The following is a 22,667-nucleotide window of genomic DNA, read 5'->3' as shown; positions in this document are numbered from 1 at the left end:
TTATGTGTATTGTGTATGAGTATTTGGACTGCATGTATGTATGTGCATTGTGTTTGTGCTTGGTTTCTTTGGCCGGAAGAGGATGCCAAATACCCTGGAACTAGAGTTTTGAGTGGTTGTGAGCCTCTATTGAGAAGGGATTATTCTTTTCTGGATACGTGACTTACGGTTGAATAGACACTTGAGAATAAGCTCAAATTTAAATTTATTTTTAAATATATTTATTTATTTTCATTTTATGTGTATGAGTATTTGGACTGCATGTATGTATGTGCATTGTGTTTGTGCTTGGTTTCTTTGGCCAGAAGAGGATGCCAAATACCCTGGAACTAGAGTTTTGAGTGGTTGTGAGCCTCTATGTAGTATTGAGAAGGGAACCCAGGTATTCTGAAAGAGCAGCAAGTATCCTTAACTACTGAACTATCTCTCTAGGCCCCAAACCTTGAATGTTTGTTTAGTAATATATTTAGGTCTGTAATATGGTCTATGCTGATGAATATTCTATGTGTTATTGTAAATAGCATTCAGTGCTGAATGGAATACCCATAGAAGGCCGTTAGGTCAATTTGGACGACTATTGAATTTACATATGGGTATTTTTTTAATTGATTTTATGCCTGAGTCACCTTTCTGTTGATGAAGAGAGGGGTTCATGGTCCAGTTTTGTTTTGGATGCCCTGTCCTAATTTTGCAAATTATTATTTGTTTTATGTATTTGAATGATCCACTGAGTACACACATATGTGGGCTTGGTACTTCAAACCCTGGACTTGATCATGCTGGGCAAGCACACTAGAAACTATATCTCCAACTACAGACAACATTCCTGTAAAATCAAATTCATTGCTGGAACATGTATGGCGGCATCCAATTCCCTGCTCCCACTGTCCTTATGACAACCCAGGCAAAAATTCTCCAAAACCACCTTTTAGAAAATCCTAATGAGTTTTTTGGACCTGCTAACTGAGCTTGGGGTGCTGGTATACTTACAGAAGAGCAGGCGCCCCCCCCCCCGCATTCAGGGCTGTGCTGGAAAGTCCACACCCAAACATAAATCTTATAAATCCTGTGGCTTCCTGACTGCCACACAAAATGGAGAAATTCTGTTTATATATCCTTAGTCCCTGCCCCCCACCCCATACAGCTAGGGTCAACTGATTGGGTGGGAGGGGTAGTGGACTTTCTCCTGCTTGACTTCTTCAGAGTATGGGAATGAGGTGGAACTATAGCTTGCCATCATAGTGGTCGGACAAACTTCCAGATTATAATTCCTAATCCCTATAATAAAATGCCCTATAATAACTAGAGAATGAGATCATTATATTCATTATACTTTTTTAGTCAAAACATCTCCTGAGCACATGATCTTTCATAGTTGATTATCCAGTTCTTCTATCCTTCACTAATTAACAAACACATAAATATGGACTGATTTAAACAATTTTAGAGATTCTCATTTTCTCCTGAAGATCTGTTGAGAGATTCACAATAGACAGTAGGAAAATCCCTGTTCATTATTATAAACATGAAATAGACAAGGCCTATGAAAGAATATTAAAGGACTTGGAGCAGACACGGAGTTGGGGTTAAGAAATTATACTATGATTATAACACCTTCAATGGAACCTATAGGAAAATAAATTTACCAGGACTGAATGGGCAAAAGGCTATGCCAAATGATAAGAAGAGAAGAGAAAAGACGGTAAATGGTACATACCACTGAAAGGGTATGTACCAACTCTAAACAATTCAACCTGACTGCTAGTTCTAGCTCATCATTTACTCAGAAGTTATTTGCTGAAATCACTTAGTGTCAGGTGTCAAATATTCAATTACCTAGTATAAAAATACATTATAAAATAAGAAAATGGGGGATTGGGACTGAGTAACTCAGGAAGGCCATCATAATACTGTTAAGCATTAATAAGAAAAACAATGAGGACAATATTGGGAGTCCTGCTTTATTATGTTTATTTTTTTAAGTGTATGTGTATGTAAATCTTTATAGTTGCCCACAAAGCCAAGGAGAGTGAGTACCCTAGAGATGAAGTTACAGGCTGTTGTGGGCAGCCTGAAGTGGGTGTTGCAAACCAAGCAGCACATGTTCCTAATGGCTGAACCACCACTTGAGCCCTGAGAGTTTTTTTTAATCTAGAGACTAATGCAGTTATATTTGACTTTTAGAATTATAACTGTAGGTACAGTATTAGAAGTGGTGTTTAGAAGGCAAGACTGATAAGAAAATACAAGAGTATTGTGATTATTTCGGTGTTCAAGGCTACAGCCTATACATCTGGTCCAGTGAGTGAAAATGTAGAGTGCAATGGACCTTGTTGAACCTGGCTCAGATCATTTATATCAGTCATATATATGCATATCCAAGCTATGCCTAAATCTGAAGAACTAACAGTTAACACCTTATGTTTCTCTGGACAATGAAACCTAGGGAAAAAAAAGCATTAGTTGAGGAATTATGTACATCACACTAGGATCTCTTAGGGGTCTACTTCCTCATTATCTATCAGTTTTGTAGTGTAATGTATGCTGTAGAGCTCCCAAGGCACCAGAATGCACCCAGGATGTCATGCTAAGACGCCGGTTCTTCCCACTAGGTTAGTTGGCGTCCCTTAATTCTCTCTTTCTCTCTTCATTTTCATAAAAATCTGATATCAGATTCAGAAACCAGGGAAATTTCATGGAGAGATAAAAAAGTTTCCCAAATACATGCAAAAATATGCTAAAGAGGACTAGAAAGAGATCAGAGAAGGAAGTCCTGGCTTTCTTCACTGAATGGATGAAGGAACTGGGGAAATGAAACAGAAAAAAAATTCTTCACTAGTGATAAAATCTTATTTATAGATGTACAAAATCCTCAGTGAATAAATAAAGAAACCCTTATCCAGCTCTAGTAGAAATGCTCTCCTACTCCAACAAGTGATCTCCTAATCCTGCCTGAAAGTTCAATTTACACACTCTGGGGAAACTGTTTTGGCCTCATCTGTGGATTGTCCTTGCTAGAACTACATCCTGATTCTCCTTAGGACTTGCTTTCATACTCTTGAATTCCTTTCTTCCACACATATGACTGCATTCAAGTCCTTCTCATATACTGTAAGAGATCTTGATTCAAGATATTATTCATGATCAGGTGCACTATGGAGAAAAGAACTGTATGGCTTATCAAATTTATCCAGGATCAGGAGTGGTAATGGTGGAACAAACTTCAAAGTTGCACTGGATCAACTTTATGGAGGTAGACTCATTAAGCTAAGATTCACATTGAATGTTACATGTCAGACAATGACAAAGGGTTCTGCTATTTGACTATGACCTGGTACAAACAAGAATACACAATGAGAGAATTAGAAAAGCTGAGCATTCCGTAGCAAAAAGGAAGGAAGTATTTATCTCAGGAAACTTAGAATGTTAGTATTATTTATCATTAAAACCTTTCTAGCCAACCTAACAGAGACCAGAAGACATAACTATGATCAAAACAGAGAGAAAGAAAATGATGACTAAAGAGAAAGATAGCCTGAAGAGTTCTGTGATTAATTGTTCCTGTTGGTGGAACCCTACAATGGAAAAAGTCACTTAACTGGGAAGCATAAATGCACTATCAGTACTGTCCTCCTGGGGCTTCAGGAGATAATGGGAAACACTTATCCTTCCAGTGCTTTTTTGTGGTTATGTAATGAATGAGATAGTCAGAGTAGAAATTAGAGTAGTCTGATCTGAAAAGTCCTTTATTATCTGGTCTTTGAAACAGATGGTACATGAGAATGAAGAGAGTAATCAGTTAGTACTGGTTTAACTGATGCTAGAGGAAAGAAGTGTGTGGGCTATATCACAACTCTGTGGCTACAATCCAACATGGCTTATGCCAAGTTTTTCAGCACTTCTGGCACTCATTTCTGTTTCTCTAAGCAGAATTCATAAATGATATTTTTTAATCATCCTACTGTAAAATAACTATATGAAAATCATCCATAATTTCCTTTGGATTCTTAGGTCAAATTGAAGTTGAGTAGTTGTTTATTGTCCACTAAATGAACTTTTATACTAAAATTTCTTCTGAATGTGCTTTTCATCTGGGAATTTCTCAAAGTATAGAAGTTTAATATGAGAGTTATCGTAGTGTTGAATACAGTGACTACCTTAACAATGGGTAAAGTAGTTGCAGGTCTCATGAGCACAGATATGCAGGGCACAAAGAATAAGAAAGCTGTGATATGGGAGACATAAGAGGAGTGGGATTTGCACCTCTCCTCTACAGTATGATTCCTTCCAGAATGCAGGAGACCATATAGGAGACCAGCAGAGGGAGGAAGCTAAACAGACAGAGGACCCCATTTTTGGAAGCAACAAGAAAATTCCAAAATATGGGTATTAGTACAGGCCAGATCAAGCAAAGGGTTCAGATCACATATAAAGTGATACATGCTATTAGAACCACAGAAAGGTAGTCCAATAAGGAATAGCATCTCTATGGTTCCATAAAGAAAACCTCATACCTAGGACATTCCCAGTAGCAGGCTATACGCTCCTTGATTTCATGATGTTTATATAATGTAGGAGCTTGCAGATAGCCAATTGACAATCATAGGCCATCAAAATTTGAAGGAATATCTCTTCAAGAAGATATTCTGAAGAAATATTTCCCAAATTCTTGTCATGCATTCATTCAGATTCCTCTCATGGAGTGAATCTTCTTTCATTTTAGGATTATTGACTGAAGAATAACACACATCAATAAAGGAGGAATAAACCAGGAAGAAGTACATAGGGGACTTCACCAAATGGCTTTAAGTAGTGCTGACCAAATGAGTAGATTTCTCACCACAGAGATGATGTTGATGGCCAAGAACATACCAAATATGATGTTCTGTACCTTTGGGTTCTGTGTGAGGTCCAGGACAAACTTCGTCACAATGTTCTTCCACTCCATCTGTTTCGTGTGAAAGTTAATTATATTTCCTGGAAAAAATAGTACTTCTTCATGTTTAATTTTTATATTCAAATAATGGCTAGATTTTATAAAATCTAAGAAGACTGACTACTGATATTTGAAAAATGTTTTGAATAGGATACTCAAATTCCCTTCTATGTGAAGATAACTGCAAACAGTATAATCATGAATAATATTTAGAAATACACTATGAGAATTTCAAGTATACTGGCTTCTCTGAGATGATTCAGACCCTAAATATAAGTTGTCAATAGCACTCCTGGATGCAGTGAAACTCATAAAAAGGGTAGAAGTTGAATGCAATATCCAGTCATTAGAAAGTAAACCTTTCCCCTTTCATTCTGAGGAGACCTGAAATGTAATTGATAAAAATGATCAGACTATCAAGGACCTGAATATGGCAGAATCTTAGACAATGATAAATTAAACTGTGTTTTTGATGGTAAAACAGGTTGGGGCTCAATAAATGGTGACTCCAGAGAAGGAACCTTAGGTATTCAAAAATTTATGTCATATTTTTTCACTACTTTAGAAAAATAGTCCTAGGCAAGAAACAGATATACAAATGTGTTACAATTTCTTATTTTTAAAACTGATTGTAAGTACACAAAAAGACATTAATAATCAATGTAAGAATGCCAGGGAAACAATGCAGAAGTGAAATACAAGAATACATAACTGAGAAACTATTGGCAACTGATTACTGCTGAGTGAGAAAGAGTAGGTCTTCTTTAAGGGAACGACTGTAGATTCTAGATAGGCCGACTAGACTCCAGTGGATGAACTTGCACTGAGGGACATCTGGATACAAATGCTTGACTGGATAGGACTTAACATATATGAGAGTCTACCTGAAATTTGATGGGGGCGCCTATGGGTGGTAAGGAAGGGGAGGGAGTCTAAATTTGATTACTGTGTGTTATGTGAAATGCACAAAAGCTCAATAAAAATATAAGAGAGAAAAATAGAGTACCTCTCTCTGATGCCCAAATGATTTCAGGATAAATATTATATTTCATTCAATTTTTCTATCCCTCAATAAAATGCAAATACTTAAACTAAATGAATATTGATTTTTTAGGCACTTAGTAGGTGAAAAAAAATAACAGCTCAATTCTTTCTTGACTTAAATAAAAATACAGTAAGAGATTCACAATGAAAAATAGAGAATCACTGTTCATTGTTATAAATGTTAATATGGTTAGGGGACTTTGGAAGCACATTGGTGAACCCAAAACAGAGATTTGAATTGGGAATAGGAAATGATGACATGAGAATGACCTCAAAATAACACCTGCAGGAAAATAAGGTCACCAAGATGGAAAAAAAAAGACATGCAAAGAAGCTCTAGGGCTGGTAACAGACAAGGAAAGATATAGGTCTACATATAAAAAGAGTATGTGTGAGCTCTAGTCAACATAACACACCTATGGGTACCAGTTCATCGTTCATTCAACAATTATTTATCAAAACTATATGGAGTGTCATATGTCAAATATTCATCATTTTTATACTAGGTACACTGTGAAACATGAAGTAGGGAGAGGCAAGCTCAAGATGGGTGTCATAATCCTGTCAAGGATTGGTAATAAGGACCCTGAGGAGAATACTGAGAGTATTTTCAAGCTAGAGCCTGGTGGAGTGACATTTGGCTTTTGGAATAATAATTCTAACTACTCTATGATATGTGGTACAAGAAAGATAAGAGTAACAGGAAGAGGATTGTTGTATTGACCCAAGTGTGCAAGACTGACCTGCAAAGGAAGAAGTGAAACACAAGGAATGTTGTTGAATCCAGTTCCAATCCCCTCTACCAGACGTATATGTTCATATCCCAGCTACTGTGAAGTCTTGGGACAATAGAATTTAGGAAAAGAATCACCCACGGATGAATCATGCACATCACAATTGGTATCTGAGTGGCCTTCAGTAGATATCATAGGTAGAGTTTCTTTCAGGAAATCAGCTTTGTAGTACAATGTGTCCTGCTGAGCTCTCAAGCACCAGGATATACCAAGACTCTTGTTGAGAAAAAAACTTCCTTTCTTCTCATTGTTTAGTTGGCTTCCCTCCATCCCTTCCTTCTCTCTTTATATTCATAAAGTTCCATATCAGGTCCTGCATGTAGGGAATTTTCATGGATACAGAGTTTCCAAATAATGATGAAGTGATTAATATACAAACAGGATTAGAAAAAGATAAATCCTGACTTCTAGAGGCTGTCACTGATGATGAAGGAACTGAGAAAACAGAATGGAAAGGAGGAGTCATCATAATTGATAAAATCTCCTAAATGCCTTCCTATTCCAATAAGTGGTCTCCTCACCTTGCCTGAAGGATTTTTCCTGCATTGTGTAAGGTAGCTATCATGGCCTCCACATAAAGACGTTCTTGCAAGAAAATATTAATTCTGTTTCGACTCACTTGTAGCAACATTATCTGGTCTTATAAATAGATCCAAGACCCTGTAGCACCCTGAAAGTGGTTCAAAATGTGGCCCAGGGAAAGATGAACTACATTACCAAAACTGCATGCATTGTCTAATGTATCAAGGGTTATGTATGATAATGGTGGAAAAATTTCAAGTTGTGTCAAACCAAGTTTACTGATATATACTCACTAAACAAAAATCCTTCATTTACTGTTGAATCAGTTGCAGTAAAGAAGGATTCTGTTGAAATATTTAACTGTAATATGGTTAAAAGAGTGTTTACAATGATTCAATTAGAAATGCTATACTTTCTCTGATCAAAATGTAAGGTATTATGGATTTAGTGTTCAAGGACATTGGAATGTAGTGTGGTTTATAATTTAAGCCCTTTTATCCAAACTATCAGATATATAACTATGATCAAAACTTTGAGAAAACAATTGATGTCTGATGGGATTGATACCTTGAAGAGTTCTGGATCAATTTTCAATGTGGGTGGAAAGCTTCAGTGGAACAAACAATGTCACTGAATTGGGAAATATCAGTGCAGAATCAGTACTCAGATCCTGGAGCCTCAGAAGTCAACTTCAAAGGCATCCTTTTTTTGATTACACAATGAATAATATAGTTAAAATACAAATCAGTCAATTCTGACCTGAAAAGCTTTATTGTTTTATCTCACTGTATCAAAGGATTCTCATAACTGAACAGTTGTAATCAATTGATACTGAGTAAAGTTATGATTGGGAATTATGTGAAATACTGTACAGTGCTGTGATGATAACAAAACTTAGGCTATGTTTTCTTCATTTAAAGCACACATTTTGTTTCAGTGCAGTACTTAGTAATGACAATTATTTTTTTTCAATCTCCATACTATAAAAATTTCATATTGACAACATTTTTATATTCTTTGGATAGTTTTCTAAATTCAGTCAAATTTGGATATTTGTTGATTTATTTGTCCTCTGATTGAACTTTTCTACTAAACAATCTCCTAATGGCATTTTTCATCTCAGCATTTCTCAAGGTATAAATTAAAGGGTTTAACATGGGAGTTATCATTATATAGAATACAGCAACTGCCTTGTCGATGGATAAAGTAGTTGTAGGTCTCATATACTCAAATATGCAGGGCACAAAGAATAAAATGACCACTGTGATGTGTGAGACACAGGTGGAGAGGGCTTTGTGCCTCACCTCAGCACTGTGCTTTCTGAGGGAGCGCAGGATGACCACATAGGAGCCAAGCAGAAGGAGGAAGTTTAACACACAGATCAACCCACTGTTGGCAACAATAAAGAGTCCCAGAGTGTGCGTATCAGTACAGACCAGGTGGAGCAAAGGGTTCAGATCACACATAAAGTGATCTATGATATTAGGGCCACAAAAAGGTAAGTCAATAATGAAGAGAATCTGTATGATCCCATGAAGAAAGCCTCCCACCCATGACATTCCCACTAGCAGTTTACACAGTCCTCGGTTCATGATGGTTGCATAGTGCAAGGGTTTGCAGATGGCCACATAGCGATCATAAGCCATTACTGTTAACAGGATGACATCAGCACCTCCGAAGAAATGTTCTCCAAAGACTTGAATTATGCATCCACTAAAGAGGATGGTCTTCCTTTCATGAAGTGAATCTACAATTGCTTTAGGGTTATTGACCGAGGAAAAGCAGGCATCAATAAAGGAGAGATTGGCCAGGAAAAAGTACATAGGTGACCCTGACAATCTGCTGTGAATGATTGTGATAAGAACAAGAAGATTTCCCACCACAGAGATAATGTAGATGGCTAAGAACACAGCAAATATGATTTTCTGCCAGTTTGGGTTCTGTGTGAGCCCCAGGAGGACAAATTCTGTCACGTTCTTCCTGTTCTCCATCTGCTTCTTGAGGAATTTACTTTTATGTACTGTGAAAAAAAATATATGGCCACTAATACATTTAATTTTTGCATTCTAATTATCAATGCTTAGATTTTATTAAGTTGTTTAATCTATGAGATTTATTTTTCTTTATTTTCTTTTGAGAAAGTGTTTTACTATGTGGCCCTGGCTAGCCTAGAACTGGCTATGTAGACCAGGCTGACCTCCAACTCACAGAAATTCTCCTGCCTCTGCCTCCCAAGTGCTGGGATGAATGGTATGTGCCACCATACCCAGCCTAATGACAGGTTTTGTTATATTACAAAAATGAGTTTGTGGTACTTAAGATTACTTATGATGCCTCCTAGGTTAAAGTAATTGCAAAACATGTAAATATAGAAATTTCAAATAAACTGGAAGGTTATCAAATCTACTGAATTATCTCAGATGACTCAAAGCCTAAAGTGAATTTGAGACTATAAGGAGTTGAATCCATAATGGGAGAGTAGAAGACAGAAGAAGCACCCATCATTGTAAAGGTAAATGTTTTCCCCATTTATTACTGGTAAATGGAGAACTATGACAGAAAACTGAGAAAATGACCGGAAAAGTATTTTCAGTTTGCGTGTGAGGATATGTAGGACACTAATATAGTCAACTGTTTTGAAGTTTGGGAGCAATAGTTTTGAGTTCAGTAAACTGTGGAAGCCAGAAGAGAATGTCACATATGAGAATATGTACCACAAATTTTGTTTACTGTTTAAGAAAAATATTATTTTGCAAGAAGTAGGAATGTTAATGCATTGAGTGTCATCATTTTCAAACTAATTACAAGTATCCTACAATTATTTAAAGCTAATAAACAATAGAGAACAGAATTAATTTACAGAGTTCTAGGGACTATAAAGAGGAAGATGTCATGTAAAGATGCAAGAAGTAGTGTAAGATAAAGTACAATATTTTCTAAATATCTGTGATAACTTTTTAATAGTCTATATTAAAAATAGTTCTTTGGACTGCATGTGGCAAGTGCTTTGCACGTGTGGCTGCTTTAGTACTTTGTGTGGTTTGTGCAATTGCTATTATTTTATCCATTTTAGAGATAAGGAAATGATCTATAGACAATTGATCTTAGACAAGAAAAATGATATTAAGTACAATTACTGACTACCTACTGTCTTTAAATCTTTTGTAGTCACTTATCTTACTCATTCCCCTTTATAAGTAGGGGGTTAATATCATTTTATACATAATTTCAAATTGCCTTTATATAATATTTTAACAGAGAAATTAAGATTCTCTTCCAGATATGCCGAAAAGAAATAGCAGAGCTAATTATAGCACTTTGGTTAGTCTTGTTCTTACTTAGTTTGGGCCTCAAAATTTAAAGTTATATAGTTCTTGAAATTCTTAGCCTTAAGCTTTGGAACCTATTTTCTCATACTATACAACTGTTAGTTCATAATCTAATGCTTTTGAGATCAAAAGAAATTCATATCCTCTGATACCATTTCAATAATAACTTCATATGAAGCAATTTTATCAACACACATGTAAATACTTAATCAAGAAAATGAGTGCAACTCTGTTCTTAGAAGTTCTCCGTCATCTTGACCTGTCTTTTAGGTCACCCTACTCTCCCCCAATATCATTGGAATGTAGAAGTGTCTAAACATTGGTAAACACTGCTGAAAGCTACTACAATGATAATTATGTTGGAAACAGAATTGGAAACACCAGATGAGTATCTTGGATCTTCCTTTTACCAAAAACTCCTCTTATCTTGGGTTCTTTTCCTGGTATTCACACACCTGCTCCATCAGCTGTTTATAAAGTGAGACTAAGATCAGCAGCTTATTATTTCCTATGAGAAATGACTAAAGTGGGAAAATCTGGGCTGGAGAGATGGTTCAGTGGTTAAGAACACTGACTGTTCTTACAGAAGAGCCAGGTTCAAGTCTGAGTACCAGCATGGCAGCTAACAACTGTCCCTTAAATCCTGTTCCAGGGGATCCAACAATCTCTTCTGTCCTCCATAAGCATTGCATGACATGAGTGCACATACCTACATACAGGAAGTACACGCATACACATAAAATAAAATAAAAAATAAAAGTAAAATAGAAAAATGTGTACCACAGTGCAGGGGATAACAATAAAACTTTAACTTATTTTTATAACTATGTTTATAATCAGCACATAAGAATTAATATTTGAGCAATAATATGGAAAAAAATTATTTCTACCACAAACTCAAGAGGAACACACTCCCTTTCAAAGAATTCAGAGACTTAATGTATCAATAGCACATCAATATCAAGAGTGCAGAATGAGTTATGTTCCTTTATGCTTGAATCAAGAGCTTAATATTCATAATTAAGACTTCTATTGGTGAGGTCTAGGTAAACTTTAGCTCAGCCACCTGATTAGTTTTGGTTGCTAAAGATGTTTAGGGAAAAATAGTGGTACTTGGATTTATCCTTTTGGATGTTTAAATGTTTCATCTTTGTGTGTCTCACATCACTCAGTATAAGAAAATAATGTATTTACCAAATGTATTTTGTGAGAATGGGTATAAATGCTACACTGTGTTTAACCAACCTTGAAAGTAATGATTCTAGTTTATGAAAAGTAGTAATATCTAGTAATCACCAGCACTAGTGAAAACGTACCTTGATAGCCTTAGAGGTGCTAGAGGATAGTTGATAGTGTTCACATCGACCCCATCTTCAACGAGACTTGCTCCAGGAAAAATACACTTTCACTACAAAATATATGTACAAAGTTACAAGAAAATCACTCATATAATTTGATATCAAATAGACAGGTGCTAAGGTAGTGTGTTTATGAGAAAAAAACTAAAAAATATATTTCACATAAAAGCTAGGATATGAAGTTGGAACAGATTCACTTAATGCACGATGGATAGATGATTTATGTTTTCTGTTTCGGGTCCTGTAAGTCAAGAGGCAGCAAGGCTGGAGAAAAATGTTCAGAAGGATCCTTTCCACTCATAGTGAATCTTGCTCCACAAATGTGAAATGCAGTGAAACACTGGTATCGTCCTATATTTAAAAGATATTAATCTAAAGACACTTCCTTTCAAAATTCAGTAATCTTGAATCTGTTTTGTCTCCCAGGTATTAATTATCTCCATTGATGGAAAGATTTTGTCTTAGAGACAAACATTCTAGAAGATATGTCTAAGATTCAGTCCCTGTACAATAGGGAATAAAAGTTGCTGATCTTAGAATCTGCCGTGATAAGAACTATGAGTGCAAGCTAGAGCGATGGTTCTGTGGTTAAGAGCACATATAGCTCTTGCAGAGGACCTGAGTTCAGACACCAATACTCATGGTGAAGAGCTCACAACTCCCTGTAAATTCTGCTCCGAGATATCTAACATCCTTTCCCGAGCTCTGTGGACACCTGCACTCAAGTGCCTATATCCATGCAAGAGATATACACAAGTAATTAAAAATAATAAAAAACAATACATGTTTAAAAAATACCCAAGTGTATTAATCTATCCGTATAACAGTGAGTCATTAGGTGTCAGTTCAATACTGTCCATTTAGCAGAATAATAGTAGTAGATTCTCCTTTATAACCCATGACATGTCTAGCCACAGGACTGTAGGCCTGATATCACAGAATTTCAGGATGGAGGTGAGGAAGTGGGTTGGAGGCACTAGTCCTACTAAGAAACTATTGGCAACTTGTGGCTGTTGGGAAAGGGAAAGTCATTTTTTTTTTCTAGTGTGTTACTAGACAGGTTGATCAGGCTCCAGTGTTTGGACCTATACCAAAAGGCATTTGGAGACACAGGTTTGACTCAATAGACATTTACATATACATAACAGAGTACATGCAATTGATTGAGGTAGTGAGTGGGAGTGTCTAGATAAGGGAAGAAGTCTAAATATGTTCAAAATTCATTGAATGAGAAGGACAGTAGAATATTTGAATACAGGTATGATGGTATGGGCATGGGAGGGTATGGGAAGGATAGTAAAGAGACAGTGTGTGTGAATTTGATCACAACACACTGTATTTATGTGTGAAAATCCTTAGGTGTCTCAGAGCATTTGAGGTTATGCTAAACTGAAATATTCACCAGTAACATTTGAAAAAGTAAAGTTTGGATGAAATATTCCATGACTGTGTTTGACATTCAAAAGATTCCTGAATATGAAAATAGGCAATATCTGAGACACATGAGCACTGTGGAAAATCATACCTTAGCAGTTTGAGAATCTGTTGGTTCTGGTTGTAAGGGTTCAGACCAATCTTATATTCAATTAGATCTCTTCTAGGGAAAGAAATGTTTTCTACAAAGATATGAATATATTTGCTAAGAAAAGGCCTCAGACAATTTAATATCAAAATGGATGAAGGAAGTAGCATCATAAGAAAAAAAAATCTTTCCTTCTCTCCTATAACCTAAAAATCTTTCAAGGAATAGCTGGAATTTGAATCTAGAATACATTGTATTAGTATGCACTATGGAGAAATTATACTTTATTTTGTTTTTGGTTTTTGGTTTTTGTTCATTTGTTTGTTTGTTTGTTTGTTTGTTCTGGTGTTGCATCCTAAAGGGAAGGAGCTAGCAGGTTTGGAGAAAAATGTGCAAATGTGTATACTCTGCTCCTGGAGAATCTTGCTCTGTATGAAGTCCAATAAAATAGTATTTGGATTCTGCACTACAAGAGTATTTAAACATGTTTTCCTTCAAAATTTAGGAATCGTATATTTGTTCTTTGTCCCCAGGAATGAATTTTTGATGATATTAATTTTGATGGAAAGACTCTGTCTTGGAAGCATGTATTCATGAAAGATAAATCTGAGACACACACTTTTAGATGGAAAATACAATTCCCTGAGCTTGAAAAGTAAGCATGTGACAGTTTCCTTTCCCTAACTAACCTTTTAAGAGCTCTGAATGCCATGTAAATGATGTTGTGTCTTTACTTCAACACAGAAATCAGGTTGTAAGCCATATGCACAAAACTGCACTACTAAATTGATGATCCTTATTTTTATTGAAATAAGGTAGACTCAGACAAGCATTACAAGTTTTCTCTACTAAGTACATTCTACATAAAATATAAAGACAGCAAAGAATGAAATAGAATATTAAGAAAAGGATGGGTATAGAGGACAGAGGAAGAAGAACAAGAGAGTACAGTAGCTGTGGATTTGACTAAAGTACATGTTATGTCTGTGTGAACTAAAACTGAGAAATTCATTATACTTTAACATTAACATAGAAATGTTTTACAAAAAGACCATGCAATCTACAAGTCAGACAATTTTACTCTCTTCTACTTTACATACTTTTTCTTTCCTTCCTTCTCTCTCTCACACACTCCCTTTCTTTTTCTTCCTTTCCTTCCTTCCTTCCTCCCTCCCTCCCTCCCTCCCTTCCTTCCTCCCTTCCTTTTTTCTCTCCTCATGCTTTTGTCTTACTGCTTTAGCTAGGACTTTGCAGAGGGTTTGAGCCTGCGACCCCTACGCAAGGATGACTGGGGATGAGTAAGCGTGCCATTCACCAGCCCTTGCCACCCCCAGCACTGGGAATAATCAGATGCAACGGGGAGTCTAGTTAAGCAGGGATTCATTTATTGCAGGCATTACAGAGCTTATAAAGGCATCTGGAAATCCCCCTCTCCCCCTGAGGGTGTGTCTTAAGGACAAGTCAGGCCATGCCCCAGTAACTTCCTCTTGGTGTCACCTTGGCAAGACAGGGCTTTTAGGTCCCCACATCTCCCCCTTTTATATTTATTTTATAAGGCCGGACTGACTTTATTTCACAGGTTACTCATCTCATAGACAGCTCCCTGAGGAGAGATGGCTATCTCCTTCCTCTAATCTTATGCATTTTTGCCTGTCTTAGGTTGTGTCACCTCTGACCAAGCCTTGCCCGTCATTGGACCATGCACCTGGCCATGTGCATGTCCTGTCTTAGGAGTGCTTGTCATGGGACATCTTACCCGTCCTTGGCTAAAAATGCATCATGATTAAGGGCAGCCATGTGGGTAATGCCAGCCCGTGACAGTCTTAGTCTCTGCCTAACTCCGTTAGCCAAGCGTGGCCAACCAGAGGGGGTATATTCCTGGGGGAGTCTGTAATCATGTGGAGGTGGGCCGTGGCAGTTCCAAGGGTCCTCTGTCACCGAATTATCTGGTAAAGACATTTAAAGATAAGCATTATCAAGAGAAATACTTCTGAGACCATGTACCTTTTAGCAAATCATGTACCTTTTAGCAAATCAGCCAGTTGTCAAAGAGGCTGACTGGCAATGAAGCCAAGGTACTGGGTCCTTCACCTCAGATGGCTCTTATAAAGAAAGGAATTTTTTCTTATGAACTATTTTCCATGGACCGTCATGCTAGTCAGTCGGATCCTGGCTTACCCACTTAAGGTTTTTCAAAGGCACACATATGGGGTTTGAATCTCCTGTAGGGTAGACACACCTAAAGCCTCTAACCATGGTTAGCAATGGATCTGGGCCTCTCCATTGCCCTGTGATGGGGTCCTTCCACCTTACACGTACCTCAGGTCTCTGCTCCTTTCGACCCCAATGCTTCTGAAACTGGGATTCCAACTGATTTTTTTGAAAATTAAGAATATTAATAGTGAATAAGGCCATGCCCAACTGTTGGTGGGGGCTTATTCCCCCTTTGTGTTTTTTTAATTGAATTTTTAGGTTTTGTTGGTTGTGTTCTACAATGGCTTGACCTTGGGGATTGTAGGGAATTCCTGTATTGTGTTGAAGTCCCCAAAGTGAAAAGAAATCTTGTAAATTTTTACTCACAAAACATGATCCATTATCAGTTTTAATTCTTTGGGGCAATCCCAATGTAGCAAAGCACTGGAGAAAATGAGACTGAGCATATTTAGACTTCTCTCTCTCCTGTATGAGCGGTAGCTCAACAGGTGTGTGAGAATCTGTCAATGGACACGAAAATATACTTAAGCTTTCCAAAAGGAGCATAGTGTGTGACATCCGTTTGCCACAAGGAATTGGGCTTGAGTCCCCTGGGGTTTACCCCTGGCTGTTGCAGAGGCTGTACCTGTAGAAAGGGTTGACAAGACTTACAGGTATGTACAGTCTTCTTTAGGTCCTTGATGGGAACTTGAGGAAACCTGTTGTGGAGTCCCTACCAATTAACATGAGTGAGGTTATGTAACCCCTGAGCTTCATTCAGGCCTGCTGACAGGACCTGGGTGGAAGCCATCTTGTCCACCTCTGTATTGCCTTGGGATAAAAGCCCAGGCAATCCTTGGTGGCCCCTAAGATGCTGTAAGAAAATAGGGGCTTTTCTCTCTTTAAGGAGCATCTGAGTCTGAATCATCAAGGGAGTAATGGGGTTCCTATCCAACTGGATATGAGAACCTAATAGCCCTGGAAGAAGATTGACTACATACAGACTCTCAGAAAAAAAAAATTCATGGGCTCACTTGACCTAATAGCCCTGGAAGAAGATTGACTACATACAGACTCTCAGAAAAAAAATTCATGGGCTCACTTGCCTTTGTTAATGCTAAAGCAATGGCCGTGAGTTCCTTGAATTGAGCTGAGCCATCACTTAGTGTGGACATATCTTTTTGGTTTCTCATCTGCCCCCGGGTATACTACCACTGCATCTCTAAATATGTCCCTGTCAGTGAAAACACTGTAGGCTTTTACTAAGGGCTCCCTGACAAAGAGACGGGAGTGTCCCAACAGAGGGTGTGAAAGGAGACCACCCATTTATGAGGGCCATAATGACAGTCCAAATTCCCCAGGAACCCTTCCAAGACTATGGCCACTCGGTCATTATTTCTCCAGAGCCGTTCAAAATCCCTAAGCAAATAGGGGATAACAATTTTAAGAAGGTCTATGCCATAATGTCTCAGAGCTACATCACATCCTTTCTCAATCAGGTCAGCCAATTGATCCATGGGTGTATAAACCCATGGTACACCTCCCAGAGAAGCATGCACACATTGAAGGGGCTTCCCATACTGCCTAAGGACGGATGTCATCAGGGTCTCACTGGAGAGTATCCATTACTCAAGATCTTTACTAGGCGTGTACCAGGCAAGTTGGGCTTAGTCCAGGGCATCCTGGGCCTCATGTAAGATGTCCAGGTGTTGAGGAGCCAGGTGAATAAGTCTTGAAGGCTGTTTTCCTACTAGCAAGTGAAACAATGGTCTTAAAGTCTCAGTGGGAATAGGCATCCAGGCTCATAGCCAATTAATTTCTCCTTATAATTTTTGTAGCTCTGTCAGGGTTATGGTGGGCTTGACAGCCAGTTTTGGTTTTAAAGGACTTACTCCTTCCAAAGAGAGTGTGGTTCCCAGAATTTTAAGGGGAGCAATAGTCTGTATTTTATCAGAGGATACATGAAGTCTGCCTGTCTGTAGACATTTCTGAGTAACCTCATATAACTTTTCTAATTGTTGGGGGCTTGGAGTTCCTAAGATTATATCATCCATATAAACGTACACAGTGACATGTGGCAACAAGTGAGCAGGACCCAAAAGGGTCTTCACATAGCTTTGGCAGAATGCTGGGCTATTGGCCATACCATGGGGTAAAACAGTCCATTCATACCTCTCATCAGGCATTTTAAAGTTGGTGGAAGGCACAGAGAACGCAAATTTTTCACAATCTTGGGGTTGTAAAGGGATAGAAAAAAACAAACAAACAATCTTTAATGTACATAACTATAAGAAATAAATCTGAGGGGATAGCAGGGACCAAGGCAGTCCCCTTAAGGGTGTACTCCCTAGGGTCATCCTAGCATTGACTTTACGAAAGTCTTGCAACATTCTCCATTTGCCAGAGGCTTTCTTAATAACAAAAACAGGTGTGTTCCATGGACTTATAGAAGTTTGGATGTGGCCCAACCATAAATTTTCCTGCACAATTTCCTTTAAAGCCTGTAGCTTTGTCTCAGACAATGGCCATTGCTCCACCCATACTGGTGACCCAGGGGACCACTGGATAGCTGGAACCTGAGGGGCAGTGGCCCCTAGAATTTGGGGTGAACCCAACGTTCTTTCTTTGGGTCCCCCCCTATAATTGATATGGTGAGACAACCCCTGAGTTGCTGACTCGGGAAACCTATCAGACTCTTCGAGGTCTAAAAGTTCATCATAAAAGGCTTTGTTATCAGTGATTATGCAGGCCTGTGTGTTCCCCATTATACCTTGTCCTATGAGGTTGGTAGATAATCCTGCAACCACCAGGGGTCGCACCTTCCCTTTAGCTCCATCTGGAGCCCTGAAGTTGGCCAGGGCACATGCAAAGTGCCGCTTGTTACTTTGGCCGCTTTTGGTTTCACTTCTGAGAGCCCCAGAGGTGGATCAATCCCCAACTGAACCTCCCTTTGTCAAGCTAGGCATCCCACATTTTCCCATGTATCCCCAGTAAAAACATTAGCCCCAAGTAGCTAGGGAGCCAAATGAATGGCCTCTGCCTAAACCTTTTGAGCTGCCAGATCTGACAGAATCAACCCTCTACTTTTAAGCATATCTATCAGGGCCTTAAGTGCCCAGTCCTCAGGCTTATTAATTGCATTACCCATCTTTCAGGTATCGCTTACCCCGGACTCTTGATTGGCCCCAATCCTTTTCTTTTCACCTTCTTTAGAGTGCCACGCTGGGTGCCAGTTGCCAGGGGTTCAAGCCTGTGATGCCCACACAAGGATGACTGGGGATGAGTAAGCACACCATTTGCCAGCCCTTGCCACCCCCAGCACTGGGAACAATCAGACGCAATGGGGAGTCTAGTCAAGTAGGGACTCATTTATTGCAGGCATTACAGAGCTTATAAAGGCATCTGGTAGTCCCCCTCCCCCCCGAGGGTCTATCTTAAGGATGATCACGCGCTGATCATGCACTCCTCAGCAGTGTGGAAGTATCCCTTAGCCTTTCAAAACAAGTCAGGCCATGCCCCAATAACTTCCTCTCGGTGCCACCTTGGCCAGATGGGGCCTTTAGGTCCCCACAGGACTTCTAGTACTAGGCTGAGTAAACACTGAGAATGGGTATCCTTTTCTTGGTCTAGTTCTTAAAGCAAACCCTCAGCTATTTCCTATTCAATGCAAAATTATTTAAATTTTTGTACTGGCTTTTATTGTAGAGAGTACATTTATCTGATGTCTAGTTTGTCCAATATGTTTTTAATCCTGTCATATTAATGAACTCTATCAACTACATTTTCTGAACCTATTAAGATTATCAAAAGGTCTTTAATCCTTCATTCTCTAAATGTACTCTGTCAAGCTTGTTGATTTCCATGGTTTTCCTTGGTGAATAATCTTTGAAGTGCTGCTTTTTCATCTCTCAAAACTTGGTTGAGAATGTTTAAATCTGTGGAAATCACAGACATTGATACAGAGGATAAAAGGGCTTCCTTTTAGGATTCTTACCTAGTCTCATTCATAAAAGAATTTAATAATGGCCTTAAATGACAATTTTAGTAGAATCTAAGGAAAAATCCCCACAACAGACAAACTGTAAGTAACAGTACCTACTTTGAGAAAGAGAATGGAAAGGAGAAGGAAAAAAAAAGCCAGAGTTTCTGTTTTAAAGCCAACATGAAGATTAGACCATGGTGGACTAGCAGCCACATGGAGGGGGGGAATAGTGTAATATCAGACTGATTACTCTTGGGTGAGGGAGCATATGACTTTCATACAATCACTAGATTGGCTAACTAGACCCCAGTGAACAAATTTACACTGAAGAATGTTTGGATACAAATGCCTTAATATGACTAGGACTTAACATGCATGGCAAAATACATGAGGTCCAGTGGGGAGGATGGATTGCATGGATGAGGAAGGGGGTCAAATTTGATTAAGAACTGTTTTATAGAATTAAAAAAGCTCAATAAAAAAGATAAAAATATGTTTATGTAGAAAAGTAAAAAACTTAAATAATCAATACCATAAAACAGAAAAATAACTAAAAGGACTCATGCTAGCTAATTTCAAGACTTCATGAATTACAACAATTAAGACAATGTAATCACTATGAAGAAACATATACAAGTCAAAGAGAAATATTCTGTTATATAAACCTATGTTGTTACTTTCCACTTTAAAAAAATCATTTGTGGTTTTATGTTTTCATTATGGTGCCTACAACTCCAGGTAATGTTATGCTTCTCTTTTTTGGTTTATCAATTTTAGATATTTCTTGATTTCTTAACTTCATACACAATTTCTTCATCATCACAAAATAATAGCATATGTATAGAAATAAACAATATCCTACTCTTTAAAGAAAAAAAAAAGACAGATGAGGTTACACTTTTCTGAATTCTTAAGAAAAACAGGCTAAGCAGGAGAGCCACGTGTAAGTGACCCTGCTGCACAAGAACTGTTCTAAGAGCTGGCTATTCTGAGCAAGGAAGTTCACCCTGTCATTAACACACTAGATATTCACCGAGCATTAGCATAACTTAAGGAGAACCAGAAGTCCTAGTGGTGGTCTCATGACCACTGGAGCTGACAAACTGGAAACTGGAGGTGCAAACCAGGACAGAGATATTATTCTCCTGACCAGTCTTCTCCAAAGAGGCTTCTTTGTACTCTAACTATAATAGCTTTTTACTTTGTGTGTTCATCTGCTTTTGAAGACAGAGTAATACTGATTTCATACAGTAATTAGATTTTAAAGAATTATCTTAAGTATTTTGGAATAATTTTACAAGTCTATAATTATTCTTCAAGTGTTTGAACTCAGCAGTGAATCCATTTTTTTCTTTGATGGTGGGTATTTTATGTCATTGGTGATAAATCAGTTCAGATTTTCTATTTATTCATGGTTAAAAATTTAGGTATTTATGGACAGGAATTTGTCCATTTATTCTAAAGTATCAAGTTTGTTAATGTTCTACAGTTCGTAAAAATCTCCAGTGACCCTTTGTTTTCAGCTCTGTCGGTTGAGTCCTTTCCATGCATTATTTTATTTGTGAATTACTTTTCCTTTATTCCAAATTTTTTGAAAATTTTATAGTATTTCTGTCTTTCATTGATAATTTTTATTTATGTTGCATTCAATTTATTTCATCTCTGATCTTTATTATTTTTTTCTTTCTTATTTTATGATGATTTGGTCTTCTTTTATTAGTTAATTGAAATATATAGTTATTTGTTTGAATTCTTTCTGCTTTCTTTGGCTGTTTCTGATTTATATACACTTCCCTGCTGGCTTTTGTATTATGCAATCACTTTTAGCAGGCTGTTTTTCCATTTTCATTCCTTAAGATAAAAATTTTTGTTTCTTTTAAAATATTTTATTATTTCTATTTTATGTGTATGAATGTATTACCTGCATGTATGTGAGTGCACGTGTGTCATGCAGTGCTGTGTAGGTCAGAAGAAGACTTCAGATTCCCCTGGAACTGGAGTCAAGGACAGTTCATAGCTGCCATATGGGTGCTGGGAATTGAACCCAGGTCCTTTGCAAGAGCAATCAGTGCCCCCACCACTGAGCCATCTCTCCAGCCCCTATCCACAATCCCCCCACTGACTGTCCATCACCCAATTTAAAATAATATATATATATATATATATATATTACAGATTTTTAAAAATGTGTATTGAATTTTTGTGTATTTCGTTCAGAACATCTCAAACAATTTTAATTATCTTTTTACCCCCATCCCCACCAGCACCCTCCAAAAGCCACCCCACTGGAGCCCACATACTCTCTCAGTCATTCCTGTTAAGGCCCACTGTGTCAAGTCAGTGTCCCAGGCATTACCCAGTGCAAGTCCATCCACTGAGGCCTAGTCAGCCAATCTAGAGTACCTGGTTTTAGGAAGATCAGTTTTTACTTACCTAACAGCAATCAGTTGTCAATATTTCTTCAGATAAGACTGGGGTCTGCTGTTCATTTTCCCAGTTCTACTCTGGGTTTTGGTCTGCCGGATTTGGAATGGGACTTGTGTATGCTGACACTGTTGACATAGAATCATATGAGCAGGTTACCAGGCACTTGTAGGCCTCTGTTTCTATATGGTCATGCACTTCCTTCCTGGCTCTTACAATCTTTCCACCCCCTCTTCCGCTATGGTCCCTGAGTCTTAGGTGGGTGAAGTTTAATATAGGAGCCTTGTAAAAGGACAGGAGACTCTTGATCTCTATGGTTTGGTCATTTATAATCTTTGTGCTCCTGGCCCTTTCCTGCGCAAGGGAGCTTTCATTAATGAGAACTGAGAGATTTATTATTATCCCCTTCTTTACCCCATTCTGTGTTCCATGAGCCTTGGTTGTAGAGGTGGATATTTTTAAATGTTATTTTTGGTTTCTACTTTGATCTTTTGATTGATCAAATTTAAGATGCTTAACCATCATGTTTTTTAATGCTTCCCAAATGTTTTTCTGTTATTTTA

The 22,667-nt window shown here is 37.9% G+C and overlaps 1 protein-coding gene across 1 annotated transcript; it reads right to left on the bottom strand.

Annotated features, from left to right (window-relative positions):
* Positions 1–8,357: 8,357 nt before the first annotated feature.
* LOC103729601 (olfactory receptor 4C46-like) lies at positions 8,358–13,442 on the bottom strand. Its single transcript, XM_008827677.2, has 2 exons — positions 13,431–13,442; positions 8,358–9,293 (listed from the first exon to the last, which is right to left on the bottom strand). Exons 1-2 carry the CDS (start codon positions 13,440–13,442, stop codon positions 8,358–8,360), a joined length of 948 nt encoding a protein of 315 aa, XP_008825899.2.
* Between the last annotated feature and the right edge of the window lie 9,225 nt (positions 13,443–22,667).

Source organism: Nannospalax galili, unplaced genomic scaffold (assembly GCF_000622305.1).
Source record: "Nannospalax galili isolate Female #2095 unplaced genomic scaffold, S.galili_v1.0 scaffold593, whole genome shotgun sequence".
Classification (NCBI taxonomy): domain Eukaryota; kingdom Metazoa; phylum Chordata; class Mammalia; order Rodentia; family Spalacidae; genus Nannospalax; species Nannospalax galili.
The sequence above is the reverse complement of the archived record's forward strand: the minus strand, read 5'-3'. Positions and strand labels throughout refer to the sequence as shown.